The following is a 21,162-nucleotide window of genomic DNA, read 5'->3' as shown; positions in this document are numbered from 1 at the left end:
TGATCAATGATTTCTGAAGTAGTAACATCAACAGGGCGTCTAGAACATACAGCATCACTGATGCTCATGCCTATGGCCATTTCAAAATGTTCTAAATACCTAGTAAACCATTATAATCGAGGGAACAGATTCACCATAATGTTTAATAAGCTCCTCACTACTCACCTAAGGAAAATTGCCTCTTAGAAAGTTTAATGTTTCAAGAATACTGAATAATGTTTTACCCACATCCAAAATTATTGTTCATTTATTAAACATAAATTAATTAATGCGTACAATTCAAATGAACACTAAATACCAACTGATATCCAACATAGCTGAAAATTTATGAGAGTTCCTCTAAGAGATAGTACTGCCTAAATATTACCTCAATACTCAACATTGATGCTATAATTTTGACTTTGCAAAGACTTATTAAAACAGTCTCGTACTTTTGGGATATCTCTAAGATTCTGGAAGTACATTATGTAGTTTACTTTCAGAGTAGAATCACTTCTTCTTACACAAAGCTGTGTAATGAAGGGTTATAATGCATCATGATATGTGTGGTGTTGTGTGTAAATAGCTGTTTCATTTGTCTCTTTCTCATATTCCAAAAGCCAATTTCTGCACTATTGATTTATGGCTAAGGCAATAACAAATCTTGCTGCAGTCTAACAGTAATGTTAATGCATCTTTTTGATCTTCTAGATTATAAGTTACATATTCTAAGAGATAGATAACCACACTACTTTTAGACCTACTCCTAATAAAGCCATGTTGATTTCTCAGTACACTCTGAATAGGTCTGAGTTAGAGATAGTGCAGGTTCAAATCATGTCTATGAACATTGCACTTTTTTATCAGTACTATCGGCATTGTACTATAAGGACTGTTTGATAAGATCCTCAACAGGATATTTTTTCAAATAAATTTGAGATACCACCTGTGATACCTATGCGCATTTAGTAATAAAATTAATTTCAAACCTATCTCCTGCATTTTGATTGCTCTTGGCATTTAATACAGCTAACATTAATCTAATTAAAGTCTAATGTTTACAACATCTGAATTTCATAGGTATAGCCCATTTTAGTACAATAAAGAAATATACTGGGGGAACACTTATTAATTTAAAAAGATGTTTCACTCCAAAGTAATTAAAAAGGTTTTGTTTATATTAAAATTGGGTATCACCAGTCAGTAATGCTTCTTGGACACTAGTGACACCCAATGGGTCTGAGTGACAAATTTTTAATATTAAAATGTTATTATTAAATATTGTTCAAAACATATCTAAGCCTAAAAAAATTAGAAAATTAATTGATTACAACACTATCTCCTAGGCAATTTGGACACTGAAGATGAGAGCCATGACATCACAGATCATGGTAGATGACATAGAAGCTGAAGAAGAAGGAATTGCTGAGACTCTTCTTGACATGGACACAATAGCTCAAGCCCCACGACCAGGAACTTCCCTAAAAACGTCAGTGAACCCTCACAGCTCTGGTCAAGGGTTTCGGTAAGGCAATTTGTCAGAAATATTTATAATGTAAAGAACATAATAAATGGCATAGTACCATATTTATGCTAAATTACCATTTTGTTGCTTACATATGCAAGCAAGTTTGGAATCTGAGAATTTGGTTTAACTCACTAAGCCATTATGAAATATGAGTACCGGTATAACTGTATAGTTTTTGTTGTCATAGATTGTTTGAAATCTGTAGTTCATAACTGTTCACATTCACACAAGAGATTACAGAAATTTGCCTAGTAAAGAGAAAAATAGTGATTTACAGTAATACTAAATAGAAACAGATACACTATTGGGAATAGTTTTGACTTGTAACTGTAATATGTTGACTACGGCTGTGCTGTCTTACTAGACTACTTGAGATCACTCAGTATAGAGTGAAAAAATTCAGAATAAATTTTTAAGAATAATGACATTTTCACCTTGGAAGGCTTCTTGTAAGCCTATCTTTAATGAACATAAAATTTTAACTGTACCAAGCCTAATAATTTTCAAAACTCTATTAACAATGCAGTCTAATTACTGCAATTTTTTTTAATGAAAACCATAAACACAATCATAAAACTAGTTATATAATTAATTTTCAATATCCCAGACATCATCTGAAAGTGATTGAAAAGACACCATCCTACATGGGAAAAAAATTTTCAACAAATTACCTTAAAAATTTAAGGAATTCAGGCACACTCCGAGATAACATTAAGGAGTTGTTCCTTAAAAAAAAATATTTTAATGCAAGTGAGGTTTTAATTAAGTTTTTTAAATTTTAAGCACTGTATTACTGTTTGTTAATGTTGATTTTCATGTCTTCAAATAGATCTATTAGTTGACATAATTGCTTTCCTATGATAAGTCAATTATTCCCCTGTTTTATTGTAAATGTTTTATTGCTGTTTTGTGTGTTTTATTGTATTGTATGTTTGGATTTACTCATACAAGAGTAATTTAGGTTATATTTGACAATGTCATCTGTTTTATAGCTGTGCTATATTATTACAAAACGTTTATGACAATAAAGATTTATTTATTTAGAGCCGCAGTGAAGATGTTAGTAGTGCACCTTAGTTGTAACCTAAAAATACCTTAACTTCTTCAACCTTAAATTCTTTTCCAGTGTTTAAATTATTCATATTGAATGAAAACTGTAAACTGAACGGGTTGCCTAGACCGAGAGGCGATACTGGTCGCCCAGTGAGTGGTGTGGTACGTCCCAGCACACAGTGTGGCCGTGCATCTAGTCTGGAAGCTGCCCTGCGTACACCGCGCACTGCTCGCTCAGCTCGCCCCTCCACCTCTCAGAGTGCCCGCACTGTCAGACTTGGCACTGCCTCCATGGTGTCACAGCCAGATGGACCATTTATACAGGTAAACATTGGCTAGCTCTACATTTACATTTCTACCCAAGTAGTAGCCTAATACACACATTACATGTGTGTGTTTTATAATCACATTTCTGCCTTCATCAATTCAGGGTATGAGAAATTTGCATTGTTAAAAACTATAGTGATGCAATCTTTTTGGTACATTTTATATTAAAACAAGTTGGAAGTATAAGTAATATTATTTTGTTGAGGATCATGCAGTAATAATTGTAAAAACTACTTGTTACAGTTGATTTTCTTTACAGAAGTGTGTCTCAAAATACATTGTAACTGAGAACTGATCTTGTTATACAAACTTTCTCAACCCTGTAGATACTGAGGCACAAATTCTACCATTGTGTTCATAAGTCATTAATTTTATTGCATTTATGTCTGAGATCCCCCTCCCCCTACACATGTACAGAATGCAAAACTGCAATTGCTTTCTGCAGAATTGCATTGATTATATTTTAATTTGGTTTATTATAATATTTGAGGAAACTGTATGAGTAATGGAGGAATTGGTTTTTCAATACAGAAATTTATTGGGTACTTTAGGATTGTGGTACACTAAAAAAGTGATTATCACAGGAATATGGTTATCCAAAGTGCAGTAAATAATAATTTTTTTTGTAATCCAGTTACTGTTGGTATAAATTAGTTTTAAAACACAGTTACTTAACTAAAACTGTTTATGAATGGTTTTATACATTTCTACAACATGAAATCATTCTTCTTGAATACAATATATCTTTTGTGAGTATTATGGCAGCGAACATGTCATAAGTGACTGCTATTAGAAGGCAGACTGAATTTTTTCCCGTAACAATGTTTCCATGTATGTGCTGGAATATTGTTAAGTTTGTTATTTTGTAAATTTTCATACATAACGAAGTTAGACTTAGTGATGTATATAGAATTATACTATTACCTTGTTTTCAGTTAGGAACTGATTTCATTTCTAGGCTATAAATAGAGAATGCTGACCCTCACACTAAAGGCCCACACACATGAGTGTTGCTATTGGATCTTTAGATATCAATACCAATCTAAAGCAAGTTTTTAATGGCGACCAAGTTTTTAATCCAAAACAGGCGTGGTCCCATCAACTTACAATAAGTTGACTAAGCCTACAAATCTGTTTGTAGGCAGAATAAAGGAAGGGCTGCCACATGATCAATCTGATTCTGCAGGCTACAGAGTTCAAACACTAAAATGAGTTGTAGTACAAGGAATGAACATTTTGGATGATTTAGTAATGAATGTAAAGTATATGGAATTGGATTTTATGAGGGTACTGGAAGAGAATTGGAATAAGTTATTAGTGCTTGTGTATGTCTGTTGCATACTGTGATTAAAAGATCAATATAAAAAATGTTATATCAGAAAAAAATTTAAAAAAACAAAATAAAAATATATAGCATTTTGAAGTTTTATTTCACCCCAAGAAAGTGCAAGATACATGCAAGATAAAATAAAAGATCTGTGGAAAAGTTTTAACATCCAGTATTTTTCTATTAACTCAACATGTTCACCGCACCAAAAGCTTCTACCAGTGTACTTGATGTATAGAAACATTTAATCTTGAAAATTTATTTCTTTTGTTATTACATAAAAATAAAATTACATTTTTACATCCTTGAAAGCAATACTACTGCCACACATACCTAGGACAAGATATTTATATTTTACAAATAACTGACCTGGTTGCCATCCACAGTTGAAGTGTTAGTTTAATTCTGGTCTGTAGCGTATGGATATTTGAAACACTTTGGTCTCTGTCTAGCTTTATAATACAATAAGATATGATAGTCAAAATATGGAAGTAGAAACATTTTGATTTGGTTGTAGCAATTTAGTACAACATTTTTACTCCGAAAATTATAGTAACAATCCTGTTTCAGGTGGCAAGACTGCATTTACCGAAATATGCCGCTGATGATAAGTTAGCAAAACCTTTATTTCAATACATTTTCTACCATGAGAATGATGTTAGAAATGTAAGTATTAATGTATCTACATAAAACTTAATACAAATTTGTATTTTCTCTCATATAACATACATATACAAATTTATTGTAACAAGCCCAAAAATTTAAATTTAGAATTTTATGTTCATGTTCAGACATAAGAGTTGAGGCTGACTAAACAAATTATTTAAGGGTGTTGTGAAAATTGTATCCATTAGTTGTACTGTATGTGTATTTGTAAGCATTGGCAAATAAAGTTTTCTATAACAAAATTCCAATAAAACTTTCTAATTTTTAATAATAAGACAAATATTTATTCATTTTAAAACATTAAGCTGTCACTGCTACATCCAAACATACAGATGTAACTCACCATCAGCTATCTGTCTGATATTGTAAATATTGTTGTAATTGAGTAAGTAAGAGGTGCCTCCCATCCGGCTACCTTGCTATAAAGTATCAAAACCCCCAACTGTGGTATTGATTGATACTTCACTGTGACTCTGACAAGGAAAATATTACTGGGCGATATTAAATATTCAGTATTAAAATATATAATAGGTAATTATTAAATTAAACATTACAATTGACATTATATTTAGTTAAATTAAAATTTTAACACTAATTATTAATCATGTACCCCTCTAAGATAATTGACTAAAATTACTAAAATTCTTAACGAATTATTCCAGAATTAATGCAAGTTAGTGTGGTAGAGGAACTAATATTAACAACTTTATCTTTTGAACAAATAACTTCAAGAAATAGTTGAAGCATACAAGAGCTCCGTTTTTTTATCATATTTTTATACGAAAATTGTTCTTTGTACATACTTTATATTTGTATATAATCATTCATTATTTAATAAGTTTCAAGTATTAGGTTAAGGATTTAAAACATTATTTTTTAATTAAATAAATTTTAAAACATAATAAAACAGTTCATGGGAGTATGGGAGTGATCTTTATCCGATCTTTATTGATAGCCAAGTGATCTAAGACATTGGACTTCAGATCTTAGTTAGAGATAGCACAGGTTCAAATCCTGTCTGTGACCATAGTACTTTGGATTTGAGTTAGAGATAGAACAGGTACAAATCCTGTCTGTGACGATAGCACTTTTTATTACTACCATTTACCTTGTACTGTATTGACACTCCACTTTATTCTGTTTGATCCTCGCACAGGCCAGTGGCCCATGAGGATGGACAGAACAAGGTTTAAAAGGGAATCGAGCTCTCACTTAAAAAAATAACTTCCTTCTCCGTGTCTACTATTTCCCTGACCTCCACCACTCCATGCCCTTGCTCACAGTTCTTCGCTACTAACTGTTGCCCGACCGACAGGCCCTGGATCTGGCTGTTGAGGCTACGAAGGCAGTTCAGTTCAAAGATTGGTGGTGGAAGCTTCAGCTAGCGAAGTGTTACTTCCTGCTGGGTCTCATACGAGATGCAGAGCAAACAGCTTCGCTCAGCACTCAAACAACATCCCACAGTAGAAGGGTATCTTATCGCTTATCTTACTTTGTAAAGGTTAAAAATATGATCGTAATATGTTTCTTTTGTTCCCATACTTGTTGAGAGCTAAAATCTAGCTGATTAAAAAAATAATCTAGAATTAATGTTCTGGAAATCATAGAATAAATTTCAAAGTATAACCACCAATTCTTGTTTAGTAAGTGTTGGTTCTAGGGTTCTAGACTCCAGTTTTGGATGGTTAAAACTACAAATCTTTAATACCTACATTAGCTTCTCTCTTAGAATGTTTGGACTGTGCTGGCCATTTCATACTCACATTACATAAACAAAAGAATTAATCCAGTAAGGCATAATTTAAATATAGATTTTAATTAAACAGGTTCTTAAGAATTGCTCGAGTGTATATCCGGCTTGACCAACCTCTTAGTGCTGTTGAAATCTGCCGGTCAGGCCTGCAAGTGTTCCCCCACGAAGTTACTCTAATGACAGAGATTGCGAGGTGAGTATTACACATTTAGATTACATTAATTCAGGTGATATTAAACTAATAAACAATCTGGTAAATAAATCTACTCTCTTTGATAATAAAACAAATATTTCGGAGAGTTCGATGGAAGGACCATTCACTGCTACAAGCTTATTTAGTGTCAAACTACATGACTGAATTAAGTGCAACAGGAAAGAAAAACAACCAACCATGTTTGTCTCTTCAGGTAAAGAAATAAGCTCATATCATGAAAATTAAAAACGCACTAAACAAGAGCCAAAAAATATAATCCCTAATAACATATTTGTAACAGTCAAGCAGTATGGTACCTTTAAGACAAGCAAATACTATCCAGTAAATGCATAAAGACTATGAGATAATGAGGTATGAAATTTCTGAAAAAAATTTAATACTCTTTATCACCTCTCAGTTGTCAACAGCGGCTGCTTATCCCATCAGCCAACCTCCTATTTTGGAAATAATATAGAATGCAATAGACCCTGTCACAATAACTCCTCATGACTAAATTTTTATCCCACTTACCTCTACTGTGCACATGCAAACTGCTCACAAACTAATTTTTTATTTTATCTAGTCAAAGGAAAGAAGGAAGAACCTGGCCATTAGAACTCGATAATATCCATCATGTCTAAGGTTAATACATCTATAAAATGCTTTACAATCCTCCATGACAATTTAAAGAGACTATTAAGAGAATTGACTTTATAAATCACCTGATTCAAACAACACAGCCAAATATAACGTTGAAGATGGAGCTTATATAGATTTTGTTAGGTAAAGCTTGGCAACCTTGGTAGGTATCTGACCACAAGATTCAAATATGCAAACTGAAAATTCTATCATCAAGGTCAATCCAATCAGGTCAAGTTATTTGTCAAACTATAACGTCTACATTTTAACATTCATTTACTATTTTAACAATTCACGAAAAATCTGTAAATTTTTGTTTACTCTTTTCTGAATTTCAGAGTCCTTGAAGGTCTGAACAGCATACCTGCATCTGTAAAATACTACAAAGAGATTCTGCAGAAGGACGCAACCAACATTGAAGGCATTGCTTGTATTGCAGTCAATCATTTCTATAATGATCAACCTGAAGTTGCTCTAAGGTTTTATAGGTAAATAAAATCAGATATAATATTAAATATCTTTAAAATGAGATAAAAAATGTCAAAATAAAAATCATAACTATAATATATAATTATTTAGTTGTACAAGTAAATTAATAAAAGTGTTTCATCCTTCAGTTTAAACTTGTGACAAGGTATTCAATTTGCAAATTACAATTTTAAGTTCCTACTCACAAATTTAATAAAATAATTACTACAGCTGTATTTTAAAATTCGGACTGAGGTTCATGTCATATATACTAACATTTATGAGTACACATTGTAGGTTGATTTTGTGACTACAGATTAAAAAATAATTTATTCTATTTAAGAAATGATGAAATAACAATCTTATTACATTCTTTTAATTATGTTCCTTTTTTTACAAACAATCAGCCTTGTTTTAATATTAATGCCTGACTTCAACTATAAACAATTAAACCGTAAATATAAAAAATAGTGTTGACAGAATCCACTTTCGTTAGATCAACACAATTTATTAATAATTTGATTGTAAAATTAAAAATAAATTTTTGTCTGTGAATAAACTATGATAATTTACCAACAAAATGACAAAAAAATATGATAAGTCTAAATTTGTGACTTAATCCATTTAAATAATTTTATAACCCGTCCAATTATTGACAATTAAATTCGTATCACACAATTTAGGATCGCTGGTGATCTTCAATAGATGATTCCTAACAAAAAAGGAAATAAATTTAAAATGTTTAAACTTATTATCAAACCCCTTAAGATATCATTGCAATGTGACAACTGTAAATTGAAGTTACTAAATCTTCACAAGAACTTCTACATACTGTAGTTAACATACAAACATAAAATAGTTTATTTCAGTAAAATCTAAAGCTAATAAGCGTTTTTAATAACAGTATTCATAAGATAATAAGAAAAATAAGTAATATTTTAATTTACTAAAATTAAATGTTGAATCACAGTTTAAACTTAATACATATGGATAAAGATATGCAACAGTTTAGCAAGTGATAAACAGTGCATTATATATAGCTCCAGCCAATTTTGACGATCCAATAAAGCACATTCTCCTTTTCTGGTACTATCATTAAACTTTTCATCATCCAACATATTCAACTAAACAGTAATCTTGATCACAGTTTGACAACTGTAAAGCAGACTATAACTGAAGCTCAACTTCACTAGGAGACTGCTCCAGATGGGTTTATACAACACAGAGCTGTTCAACAACCTTGGTCTTTGCTGCTTCTATTCCCAACAATATGATATGACCATTAGTTGTTTCGAGCGAGCTCTTGGTCTGGCTGTAGACGAGGCTGCGGCTGATGTCTGGTACAACATTGCCAACGTTGCAATCGTAAGTTTTCTGGTTATTTTGTTTTCTTGCAGAATTATCATTTTTATGTGTATTATGTTTTTGAAATGAATGTTTCTACAGGCACACAGATAACGCATATCTCCTGATAATGTGCTTATTTGAGTTAAAGAGATAATCTAACTAAGAGAGGAATAGTTAATTGGTTCTTAAATTTTCATGTTACTTTTATTTTCTATTTGTGTATGTTCCAGTTTTATTTTCAGTCTTTGTCGATTGAAACCGCACATCCCCGTTCGCACACCCAAAGTAGACAATTAGGAAGCGAGCACCCATGGTGGCGAATGGGATGACGGATCAGAACTAAACCTAGAAGGGAAAAAAAACACTGTGGATAGCGTGCTCAGATTTATTCACTAATTTGAAAGCCACCACCAAAACACTAGTTGAAAAAAAAATCAAAGACATCTTCAACCAAGATAAGAACCTTCCTGTCAATTTAACAACTATTAGCCTGACGAATTAAAAAAAAAAACTCATGACTACAGTTAACCCAAAATTTCTGTCGTGTCTCAGGTGCACCTGGATAAATGAAAAAATTAGGAACAGCCATAATTTAAAACAAGAACTGCCAATTCTACGCGGTATTCTTCGGCTAAGGGCGGGCTCCTAATGAAAACCAAGAAATAAAAACTAAATAGCATTTAAAATCAACTTAAAAACTTAATAACAAAATATAAATTATAATAACTGGCAACAATAACAAAATAAATAATTAAACAAATAGCAGGGTACCACAGTTGTTTGACTAATGGTATTTTTTTCATCTCATCATGGAGGCCAGAGCAGGAAAACCCTGGAGTGGAATGTGTTTCTGACCACCCATGACGGAAAGGCAGCAGGAGGCAAGAGTTCCTCTCCTGGACCTCATCAGTGAGAAACGTAGAACTTACGCCAGCATGTTAGTGGGAAAATAAAACAGAATTAACAAAAAAATAACTGAAAAAGGAAAAATTTCACTACAAGTTTCTTCCTCTTTGAAAGTAATATTTTCTATTTTAGTTAATAATATCAAATTTCTACAAAAAAATTAAAATAGTTAAGTTTTAGAAAAAAATATATGCACAAATAAAAAAAAAATAAGTGGTTCAACAATGAATTATCTTCCATGAGGGATAGACTTTTCTTTTTAAAGTCACTGAATGGAGATACTACCAGCAATGAGCTTCAGCAACATATTAAGACCTTACAAAGAGAATATAGACAAGCAATAGTAGATGCCAAAATGTTGTACAATTCTGAACTTATAGAGTCCAGTAATAATAAGTGTAAGGCAGCATGGAGAATAATAAATAATAACATAGAAAATGGTAGTAAGTAACAAGTTGTATACCTCCTGATGACTTTAATGATTTCTTTATAAATTCCGTGAAAAATATTAAACAAAGAATAAATATGTCAAAACATGCTCCGAGCACTCAAAGTTCTTGTTCGGAAACATTTAATTCCATCTTTTCTCATTTACTTGGAAACATATATCTCCCAATGACATAAATAAATGCTGGCCAAGCGTCTGAGTAACTCCAATAGCTGTGATATATATGATATGTCAAATTTTCTTATAAAAACAGGTGGTAACAACTTTAGCCGAACCTTTTTTCATACTGTTTGAACCTCTGCCTACTTGAGGAGTTTTCCCAAATAAACTTAAAATAGCTTGTATTTGTCCTATTTATAAGAAGGGGCCCAAGAACGAGCCAAATAGTTACCGCCCAGTATCTGTTATACCAATACTATCAAAATTATTTGAAATTTTGGTATACGATCAAATTAGCATTTTTTTTTGGAAAGTAATGGCTTCTTGAGTATGTCACAATTTTGGCTTTAGGTCAGGAAAAAAGCACTTTTGATGCAATAGACAGCCTTGTTAAAATTTGTGCTAAATGCTTTTGAAAACAAAGACTTTGCTCAGGCCACTCTCTGTGACTTGAGCAGGGCGTTTGATTGTGTAAATCACAATGACATCGTTTGAAGGTTATTTTTGACGATGGAAGGATTGTGAAGGAAACAGGATTTTTTCCGGACATTTGCCATCGTTAAGTGAAACAAGAAAAACAGTAACACTACGTTTCGAGATCTGCAATCTGATCTCTTCTTCAGGTAAAGAACTAACCTAATACATAATTACAAACTAGGTTAAAATAAACAAATCTTACTAAAGCGTTGTGGCACGCCTGAGTCAGGAATCACAACCTACATGTTGTATGTCCAACTTCACTAACACTAAAGACATGCACTTAATAAAAAAACTATACAAAACACCAATCATTAAACTAAACTACGAATACAGGTCACAATATGTCTTCACTCGTCTACTAACCATTTACGACTGACCAGAGGGGGTAGCCAATGGTAATCGTGACGGCCGGCTAAAACAAGATGGCGGAAATACAAGGGGAAGGGGAATAGGAATGGGCCCTTTCGTTATTAATTGGTTCATGCGAGATGAACTTCTTAAAACCATATTGTGACTCCGCATTGGTTTATTGCAAATATCCGATCCGTTTGATACTTTTGGTATTCTCTTTAGTTCATTTTTTAGAATTGGCAACCAAAGCGGCCTAATCTCGACTGATGGTTGACTGATTTGGTTGGTCTGCCAATTTAATGTATGTTGCCTCAATTAATTTCCTTTTGAAGAAATGTGGTTCCCGATGTATTATGTGGGCTTCATCCCAATTTCATATGATGGTCTTCGCTGCGAGGCCAGTCTTTTACTCAGAAAAATTCCTCCCACAAAACCCAAATTTTAACAATAGAGGAGAAAAAGGCCAGGTCGATCCTTGGGAAAGATGACACGGTCAAAATCTTACCTGCCGACAAAGGCAACGCTACTGTGGTACTTGACTCAGTAGCGTTATAAAGAAAAGATTGCGGAAACTTTACTTTAAATACTGGCAAATATACAGTTTTAAATAAAGACCGACTGATTCATTTGAACGCAAAGTAGCAAACACCTTAAGAAAACATAAAGAATTTTTTTCAGATAAATTTTAGATCTAAATTAACTCCTCACCACTCCAAAATCCCCCATATGTATGGCCTTCCCAAAATCCACAAACCTACCATCCCTCTCCGGCCCATTCATTAGTTCTCGTGATTCACCTTGCAGGGAATTGTCTAAAGTCCTCTTGGACATCTTAACACCATTGGTAGGAAAAACTGACTCTTTCATCAAAAATTCCAGGGATTTCGTAGAGAAGTCAAAAATCCCTAAAGTTGACTGAAACTGACAAACTGGTAAGTTTTGATGTCGAAAGTCTATTTACAAATGTACCAGTTCCAGAAACTCTCGGAATTATTAAATCACGTCTCAAAGAAGACCAAACATTAAAGGATAGAACTAAACTTCCCGTGCCAGTAATTATGGAACTGTTAGAACTATGCACTCAATGCAATTATTTTTGAGTTAGAGGGTAAAATTTACCGTCAAGATGAGGGGATGGCAATGGGGTTCTCCACTGTCTCCTATTTTCGCCAATATCTTTATGGAAGAATTCGAGCGAAAAGCTTTGGCTTCAGCTCAGTTCAAACCGAAGATTTGGTGGAGGTATGTGATGATTACCTTTGTTATTTTTTCTCATGGAGACATTGAATTAAATAATTTTTTGAATCACATTAATAGTATTTCTCCTTCCATCCGCCTCACAATGGAAGTGGAAGTCCAAAACAAGCTTCCCTTTTTGGATGTGTGTGTATTAAGAGATAGGGATGTCCTTAAGACAACTGTTTTTCGAAAGATAACACACACAGGAAAATATTTAAATTATCAATCCAACCATCAAAAATCTGTCAAAGAAGGAGTAGCCTACTCGTTGTTTGATAGAGCAAAGAGGGCTTGTGCTCAGATAAAGATGGACTAAAAGAAGAATTTAAGAAAAATTGAATCGGATCTCAGAAGCAATGGATACCCTCAATTAGTAATTAATAAGTGCAAAACGAACCAGAAGAATCATTCCTGAGTCAGAAAAACAGAATTGTGATAAATTTGCGTTTATGTCAATCCCTTATGTGCCGGGATTATCGGAGAAAAATTAGAAGAGTAGGTAGAAAGTACAACATTAGAACCGCGTTTAAAACACACAACACTCTTAGACAAAGTCTCGTAAAAACAAAACACAAAAAATGGCACACAGGATTCCAAAAACACTGTGTTTACTCAGTATAAAATGTAGCTGCAATAGGGAATACATAGGCGAGACAAAAAAGACCACTAAACATAAGGATAAAAAGAACACAAAGAAAACACGAGAAAGGGTTTCACAGAAAAGTCAAAAATTGCACACCATTGTTGGTCCGAAGACCATCATATGAATTGGGATGAAGCCCACATAATACAAAAAAAAAAAAAATCGGGAACCACATTTCTTCAAAAGGAAATTAATTGAGGCAACATACATTAAATTGGCAGACCAACCAATCAGTCAACCATCAGTCGAGATTAGGCCGCTTTGGTTGCCAATTCTAAAAAATGAACTAAAGAGAATACCAAAAGTATCAAACGGATCGGATATTTGCAATAAACCAATGCGGAGTCACAATATGGTTTTAAGAAGTTCATCTCGCATGAACCAATAATAACGAAAGGGCCCATTCCTATTCCCCATTCCCTTGTATTTCCGCCATCTTGTTTTAGCCGGCCGTCACGATTACCATTGGCTACCCCCTCTGGTCAGTCGTAAATGGTTAGTAGACGAGTGAAGACATATTGTGACCTGTATTCCGTAGTTTAGTTTAATTGATTGGTGTTTTGTATAGTTTTTTTATTAAGTGCATGTCTTTAGTGTTAGTGAAGTTGACATACAACATGTAGGTTGTGATTCCTGACTCAGGCGTGCCACAACGCTTTAGTAAGAATTTGTTTATTTTAACCTAGTTTGTAATTATGTATTAGGTTAGTTTCTTTACCTGAGAAGAGATAAGATTGCAGATCTCGAAACGTAGTGTTACTGTTTTCTTGTTTCACTTTAACGATGGCAAATGTCCGGAAAAATCCTGTTTCCTTCACAATGACATCCTTATGAAATTGAAATATTATGGTTTAAGTGAGAATGTTTTTAATTTTTTTTTAATCATTCTTAAGTAATTGTAGACAGAAAGTATTTGCCGAGGGAAGGTGGTCAGGAGAGCTCTTGGTTGAGTATGGAGTTCCTCAGGGCTCTGTTCTCGGACCACTTTTGTTTTTGTGGTAGCTATCAATGACTTACCTTTCTCAGTCAATTCTAAAACTATATTATATGCAGACGACACAACCATTTTAAGTAGTAGTAATGATCTTAATGAATTGAAACAAATTTCAATGGAATCCATTCAACAAGCATTATTGTGGTTTAAACTCCAATGGATTTTTGTTGAATGAAAACACAAGACACAGCATATAGTTTTTAGCCTCAGACAAGTAAATTACAATATTTATTCTGATATTGAATTGTTGGATAATGTGAAGTTGTTGGGTGTTTGTGTGGGATGATCATTTAACATGGGGACCCCACATTGATCACCTATCAGACTAAGCTCTCCAGGATTGTTTACCTCTTAAGACGTCTCACGTGTTGTGTGCACACTGATTACCTCAGAACGGCATATTTTGCTTACTTTCAATCAGTGCTCAGATATGGCCTTATTCTATGGGGAAACTGCAGTAGGATATCAGAAAAATTTTACTATACAAAAAAAGGCCATTAGAATTATTGCATGTTGTCAACCATTAGCTCACTGTAAACCAATTTTTATTGCAAATAAAATTTCAAACAATATTTAACTTATATATATATTTGATATTGTGCTCTACATACTCAAACATCCTGAACCTCTGAAGACATACAGTGACAGACACATGTATAACACCAGAAATAAAGAAAATGTATCCATAGAATTTTATAGACTAAACAAAACTATTAATAGTCACACAGTTATTGCTTTGAAAGTATACAACTTTTTAAGACCACTTATCTTGAAATATAGTTTTAATGAATTTAAACAAAAATTGTATTCCTGGCTTTTAGTCATCCATTTTATTCATTGAAAGAATTTTTTGACTGTAGAACTGTTAGTTTCTAGACATAACCTATTTAGTTTAATGATTAGATTTTAAAATGTTAATGTCATGGTTTTTTATTTATGCAAAACTATATTAAAAAAATTTATCAATGTTATATAATTCTGTTGTTGTAATTTCTGAGGCTGTGTTTTACTTGTTGTTGTTATTTGTTTATTTGTTACATAACATGTTTTAATTTGTTATTTATTTATTTATATTTTAAAATAATTTAAATTGTAGTGGTGACTGTTTTGGCAACTTCATGTTTTGGGTACTAAATTTTCCTTGTCTGGACTTATGCTAATTTTTTATATTTTATACATGACTTGTGTCGATGCTGGTGTAAGCTCTATGACAATAAACAAATTCTTATTCTTATTCTCTAACATACAAGAATTTCAGAAGTTCCTTGCCACTCTGAAAAGGACGTGAAAAGGAAGCGCTTTGAATCAGTACAGTCAGTGGCTTCTGCAGCCACAATGAACACTTACATGTATTATATAAAGACACTCATACATGAGCTGGGGAGATAACTGGGCTCAAGACTTTGAACCGGCTTATGAGTTTTGAAAATTATTTGCATTATTTAAATTCATATCAGCATAAATTCAGTTTTATCTTTTTCGGACTTTTAAAAATTATCCTTATAATTCAAATTAATTTTCTATCAATTTACTATTTATTTTAGTTTATGTAAATTCTTGCTTTAAGATAGAATGGTTGTTTGTAGTAATACATTGTACCTTAAACTTGTTTTTTTTTTAATTCTGTAGTATAATGTTAGGTACATACTATACCAGTTTTATTGGTGACAAACAACAGACATATTGTATGAAGTGAAATTGTTGGCAAACAAGATAACATTATTGTCCCTTAAGGTAAAAAGGCTGGTCTCCATTTGTATACTTATACTTTTCAACACATAAGTACATGATATAAAAATTATTATTCAGAAAGCAATCTTAAAGAAGAAGAGTATAATTAGAAGTGGATTTTTAAGAAACAAGGGAACATGAAAGACAACAATGTTAGTAGTAATAAAATCTTAAATTTCTAAATCTATTCAATTACTAAATAGAGGTGAATTTTTTTAAAATGAAGAAGTAGCAAAAGCTCCAAAAACATTTATTTAGTGAGTTGGGATTGGCAAAGATTGATAAATACAACTGAACAATTATTTATGGATCAAAGTGATGAATAAATTGGCATCACTCGCAAGAACTTAGTCTTTGTTACTCTGATAATGTTACATTACAGTTTAAATTCTCATGAAAGCTTAGCTTTTGCTTCTTATGTGAATTCTTAAACAGTAAATGTTATTTTCAACAAAGTAACTTTTTGTTATTGAAATATACTTGTTTTATTTGCATTATTCCATTTAATAATATACTTGTAATATAAAAAAGTTTATGATGATTGAATTATTCAAATTCAAATCTCTTTATTGTCACAATTACATCTTACATACATTGCAAAGATACGTATATTATTGGTGACATTCAAATAATTATCTAAAACTCAATGCAGTTTCAATAATTAATTTTGTACAATTTTTATATATTAACTTAATTTACAATACATAATCCAAATACATTCAGATGAGAATTATAAAACTCGGTAATACTATAAAATACTTCATCACACAAATAAGTCTTTACTGATTCTTTAAATGAATTTATATTACTTACAGGTGTAAAAAACTATAATTATATATAGCTTACATATGAAAAAGGTATCAGTGGGTACTATAACACATATCATTGGGAATAAATTTATCTAGGATTTTTTATACGATAAATACAATATAAAATAATTACTTACTTTAGTAAATATACACAGGTGCTTCAGTTTTTTAAGGGCTTGCAAGATCAATTATACATACAAGATCGACTAAATGAGCTTTAAGTCATAGTTTTTGTATTGAAACATTTACAAAGTTTTTCAAAAGGCATTGCCACTTTGACTTAAAAAAAAAACCATTAATTTGTGCCAATCAGCTGGAAAATGACAACTCACGATTTGGTACACATTCTATTTTTTAGATTTCAAATCCTTTCACACCCTATGACTTGACGACACCTAAAAAAAATTATATACTGTACCAGTTTTTAAACATGTTCCAACTGTTGTAATAATTCCAAACGATCCATAAATAATGAATAAACTTTAAAAACAAATGTGTATTCTATTTTAAATTACTTTCAACACATAACCTATTCTAATAAAAGATGGTTTACGAGTTTACAAATAAATGAACAAACAAACTCTCAACAGGTTTTAACTAGATGCTTATGATGTTTGGGTGCACTAATATTTTAATTCCAACCTCTTAGGAGGCCGAGGACATAGAAAAAATGCTCACCAACACACTGTTAACAGTCCTACACTACTGACTTGTATGTCTTGATGTCATTTAATCGCTGCATTGCTGACTTTATGATTTCAAAATTTATAAATAGTTGAGTTGAGACCATATAAATATCATAAAGATAGTCTATATCTAATCATGTAAATACTTTTAACACTTGGTAGACACACTTTGTTACAGGCACTGGGAGATCTGAAGTTGGCTTCTCAGTGTTTACGACTAGCTCTCTCAGTAGACTCCAACCACGCACCGGCCTACAACAATCTGGGTGTGCTGGAGCATCGACGAGGCAATGTCACTCAGGCACGGTCATATTTTCAAGCAGCAGGGGCCCTTGCTCCCTACTTATACGAGCCCTTTTACAACAGTGCTGTCATTGACAACGCAGTATGTTTATTATCTTTCCTTTTTTATTGTTTTATCGAATACCACATGGTTAAAGTTGAACATATGTGAATAACGCACACTCAGACCCCCAAAGGTTTAACTGCTAACTCAATTCTAATATTTTTAATGTTATTTCTGTATATAATATTTACTTGACGTTCTTCTTAAATTGGACAGATTGTAAGTAAATAACATTTGATTAAAAGAATTACTCTCAATCTGCTAACCATGGTAATATCAGCTGATTGGTTATAACATCCACTAACCAATTTATTATTACCTTATTTCTTTACGATGGTTTACACTTTTTCTTTTATTATAAAATGTACTAGTTTATTTCTTTTTTTTTTAAAGATGGGTGTAATTTGTTCAAGTTACTTAAAATTTTCAGGATCTGTTCAAAATTGTACCTATTTATATTTTAGATTATTTTACTATCAATAAAACAAGCATTAACAAAATATATTTTATAATTTCAAACTGAAAAATAAATCTATTATAAATATAAAAAATGTTATGTAATTTTACGTTGGACTGAACTCGTCTTTTCTTAAACACAACATAAACGCGATAAAGAGCAGGGCCAAATTTTAAAAATCTTACTTAAAAAAACAATTACAAATGTTTAAGCAAAACACTATAAAAAGGCCAATTTGACCTGAACAGTTTTGGGTTATTTATAGTATTTACCTTTTAGCTATACTTCAATCAATACAATTAATAATAAATGAAATGTGTTTTACACATTCAAAGTAACATAAATAAAATGTATAATTTTGTGTAGGACTGAATCATTTTTTTAAGACAATTTTACGAGCAAACTGACTATTGGTAACACCATTTTTGAAGCAAATACCATGATTCATTCAAAAAATTACAAATGCTAAATAAAACACTGCAAAAAGCCTTATTTGAGTAGAACAGTTTTGGGTATAACACACATTAAAAACCTAACACTTTTGGGAACTTTTGTTTTATTTTTATGAAACTAAATGGTTAATTTATGTTACATTTATAAAAAAATATAATAACAATAATCAGATTTACTATGTTTGTTCACATTCACATAATGTATATCAAATATTGTTCTAGTCATTAAACATAGGATTTTTATTAGGATTTTTTTGGTGTTGGTATCATAATATTACACTGATTTCTATTAAACTGCTCATGGGGAAGAAATACAGTTTAACTTTTTTCAAAATAAGAAAACTAAACTTGTAAACCATGTGAAATGAACCATTTAACGTGGTAAGCACATGTGTAGAAAATTTAATTACAGTCATTTGCATACTGTTTGTTGATTTAGATGGAAGTAAATGTAATTTGTTTTTAGTTTTAGTTTTGGAATTAATTTGTAAAACTTTTGTTAAAATCTGTACATAGGGTGTACAGTAAACTTTTTGGGGTGACCAAGATGTCTGGACAAAGAGTATTGTGCACTTTTGGTTTTAGATATAACTCTGAAATATTATTAAAATAGAATGAGATGGCATCATACTGTTTTGAGAGAATAATTATAGCACTTCCAACAGATATGTGACGTAACATAAAACCTTTTCCAGATATACCTCTTCGTCATACTATCAACAAATTGTCTCTCTTGACTTTACGTCAGGAGCGATGTTTCTTGGGGTAAAAAACTCTCATTTTACTGTCTTAGTGTATAAACCAACTCTTGGCTGCTTGTCTTGTTGTCTTTTCTTGTAATATGAGGGGGTACCCAATAAAAACCGGAATTGTATTGCTGGCAGCCGGCAGCGTGTAGTACACATTCCTGCCGCTAGGCGTGTGTCGCGCAACCCATTGCGAGCTCAGTGACCCCAGTTCCGTTGTCCTAGTGCATTCTGTTCGTTCGTAGTGACTGTTTTCGCTAACCCTGTTTTGTTCTTGTTTCGTTTTTTGTCATGGCAAGTTTAAGTGAACAACGTGCAGCTGTGAAATTTTGTTTTTTACTTGGTAAAAATGCTGCAGAAACTATTTTAATGTTGAATACAGCTTACAAAGATGATGCTATGGGGAAAACCCAGGTCTACGAGTGGTTCGCTCGATTTAAAAATGGCGACATGTCGATTGAAGACAAACCTCGTTCTGGACGTCCATCAACCTCTCGAACGGACGAAAATGTTGAGAAAATTTGTGAACTTGTGCTCACCGACCGTCGACAGACAATTGAGGAACTATCAGAGAGTAGTGGGTTAACTTGGAGCTCGGTTCAGCGAAAAGTTCGCCAGAAAAGACCCGATTTGTGGCAGACTGGAGACTGGTTCTTCCACCACGACAACGCACCGGTACACACAGCCATCTCAGTTAGGCAGTTTTTAGCCAAAAACGGCATGGTTCCGCTGCCCCACGCACCTTACTCGCCTGACCTCGCTCCATGCGACTTTTTTTTATTTCCACACATGAAAAGAGGCTTGAAAGGTCAACGATTTGATAGCGTTGAAGAGGTTAAGAAAAAAACGAAGCTCGAGCTTGCAGCCATTTCTAAAGATGACTACAAAAAAATGTTTTGATCAATGGAAATACCGTTGGGACAAGTGTATTAGTTGTAATGGAGATTATTTTGAAGGAGATAAGGTCGTATTGTAAAAAATTTGATAACATAATTTTTATAAAATAATTCCGGTTTTTTTTTTGGTACCCCCTCGTAATACAAGAAATCAACACTTTCAGTATTACCTCAATCAATGTTAATAACAGCCACTTCTGTTACCAGATTGGAGATCTTCAGTCGAGCTATGTTGCTGTCCAAAAAGCTCTTCAGGCGTATCCTGCCCATAAAAGTTCTAATGAATTGCTTAAAGACTTGAAAAAGCTTTTTAATAACATTTAGTCATGTAGTGGTGTTAAAAAAAATTACTGTTAATACTGGACCAAAACTGCAACTGTGATATGTATTGAAATATACTTTTTTAACTATAACAAATCACCAGGACATATAATATTTTCTTATCCTCTCCATCACTCTGCTATTTAACATCAGCTGTTTCTAAGTGCATTGTAGACTGTAAAACATTTTTGACTATCTATACTACAATGTTTTTATTT

The 21,162-nt window shown here is 32.4% G+C and overlaps 1 protein-coding gene across 1 annotated transcript; it reads left to right on the top strand.

Annotated features, from left to right (window-relative positions):
• The first annotated feature begins 1,331 nt into the window (after positions 1-1,331).
• Positions 1,332-21,043, top strand: LOC124356863 (tetratricopeptide repeat protein 8-like). The gene is given in 10 exon segments (XM_046808137.1): positions 1,332-1,504; positions 2,686-2,884; positions 4,785-4,880; positions 6,196-6,309; positions 6,311-6,351; positions 6,707-6,826; positions 7,804-7,953; positions 9,127-9,298; positions 17,905-18,111; positions 20,831-21,043. Coding segments are annotated over 10 exon segments (1,377 nt in total). The 5' UTR covers positions 1,332-1,343; the 3' UTR covers positions 20,948-21,043.
• The last annotated feature ends 119 nt before the right edge of the window (positions 21,044-21,162 follow it).

This window comes from Homalodisca vitripennis, chromosome 3 (genome assembly GCF_021130785.1).
Source record: "Homalodisca vitripennis isolate AUS2020 chromosome 3, UT_GWSS_2.1, whole genome shotgun sequence".
Lineage (NCBI taxonomy): Eukaryota > Metazoa > Arthropoda > Insecta > Hemiptera > Cicadellidae > Homalodisca > Homalodisca vitripennis.
This window is presented reverse-complemented; position numbering and strand designations above follow the sequence as displayed.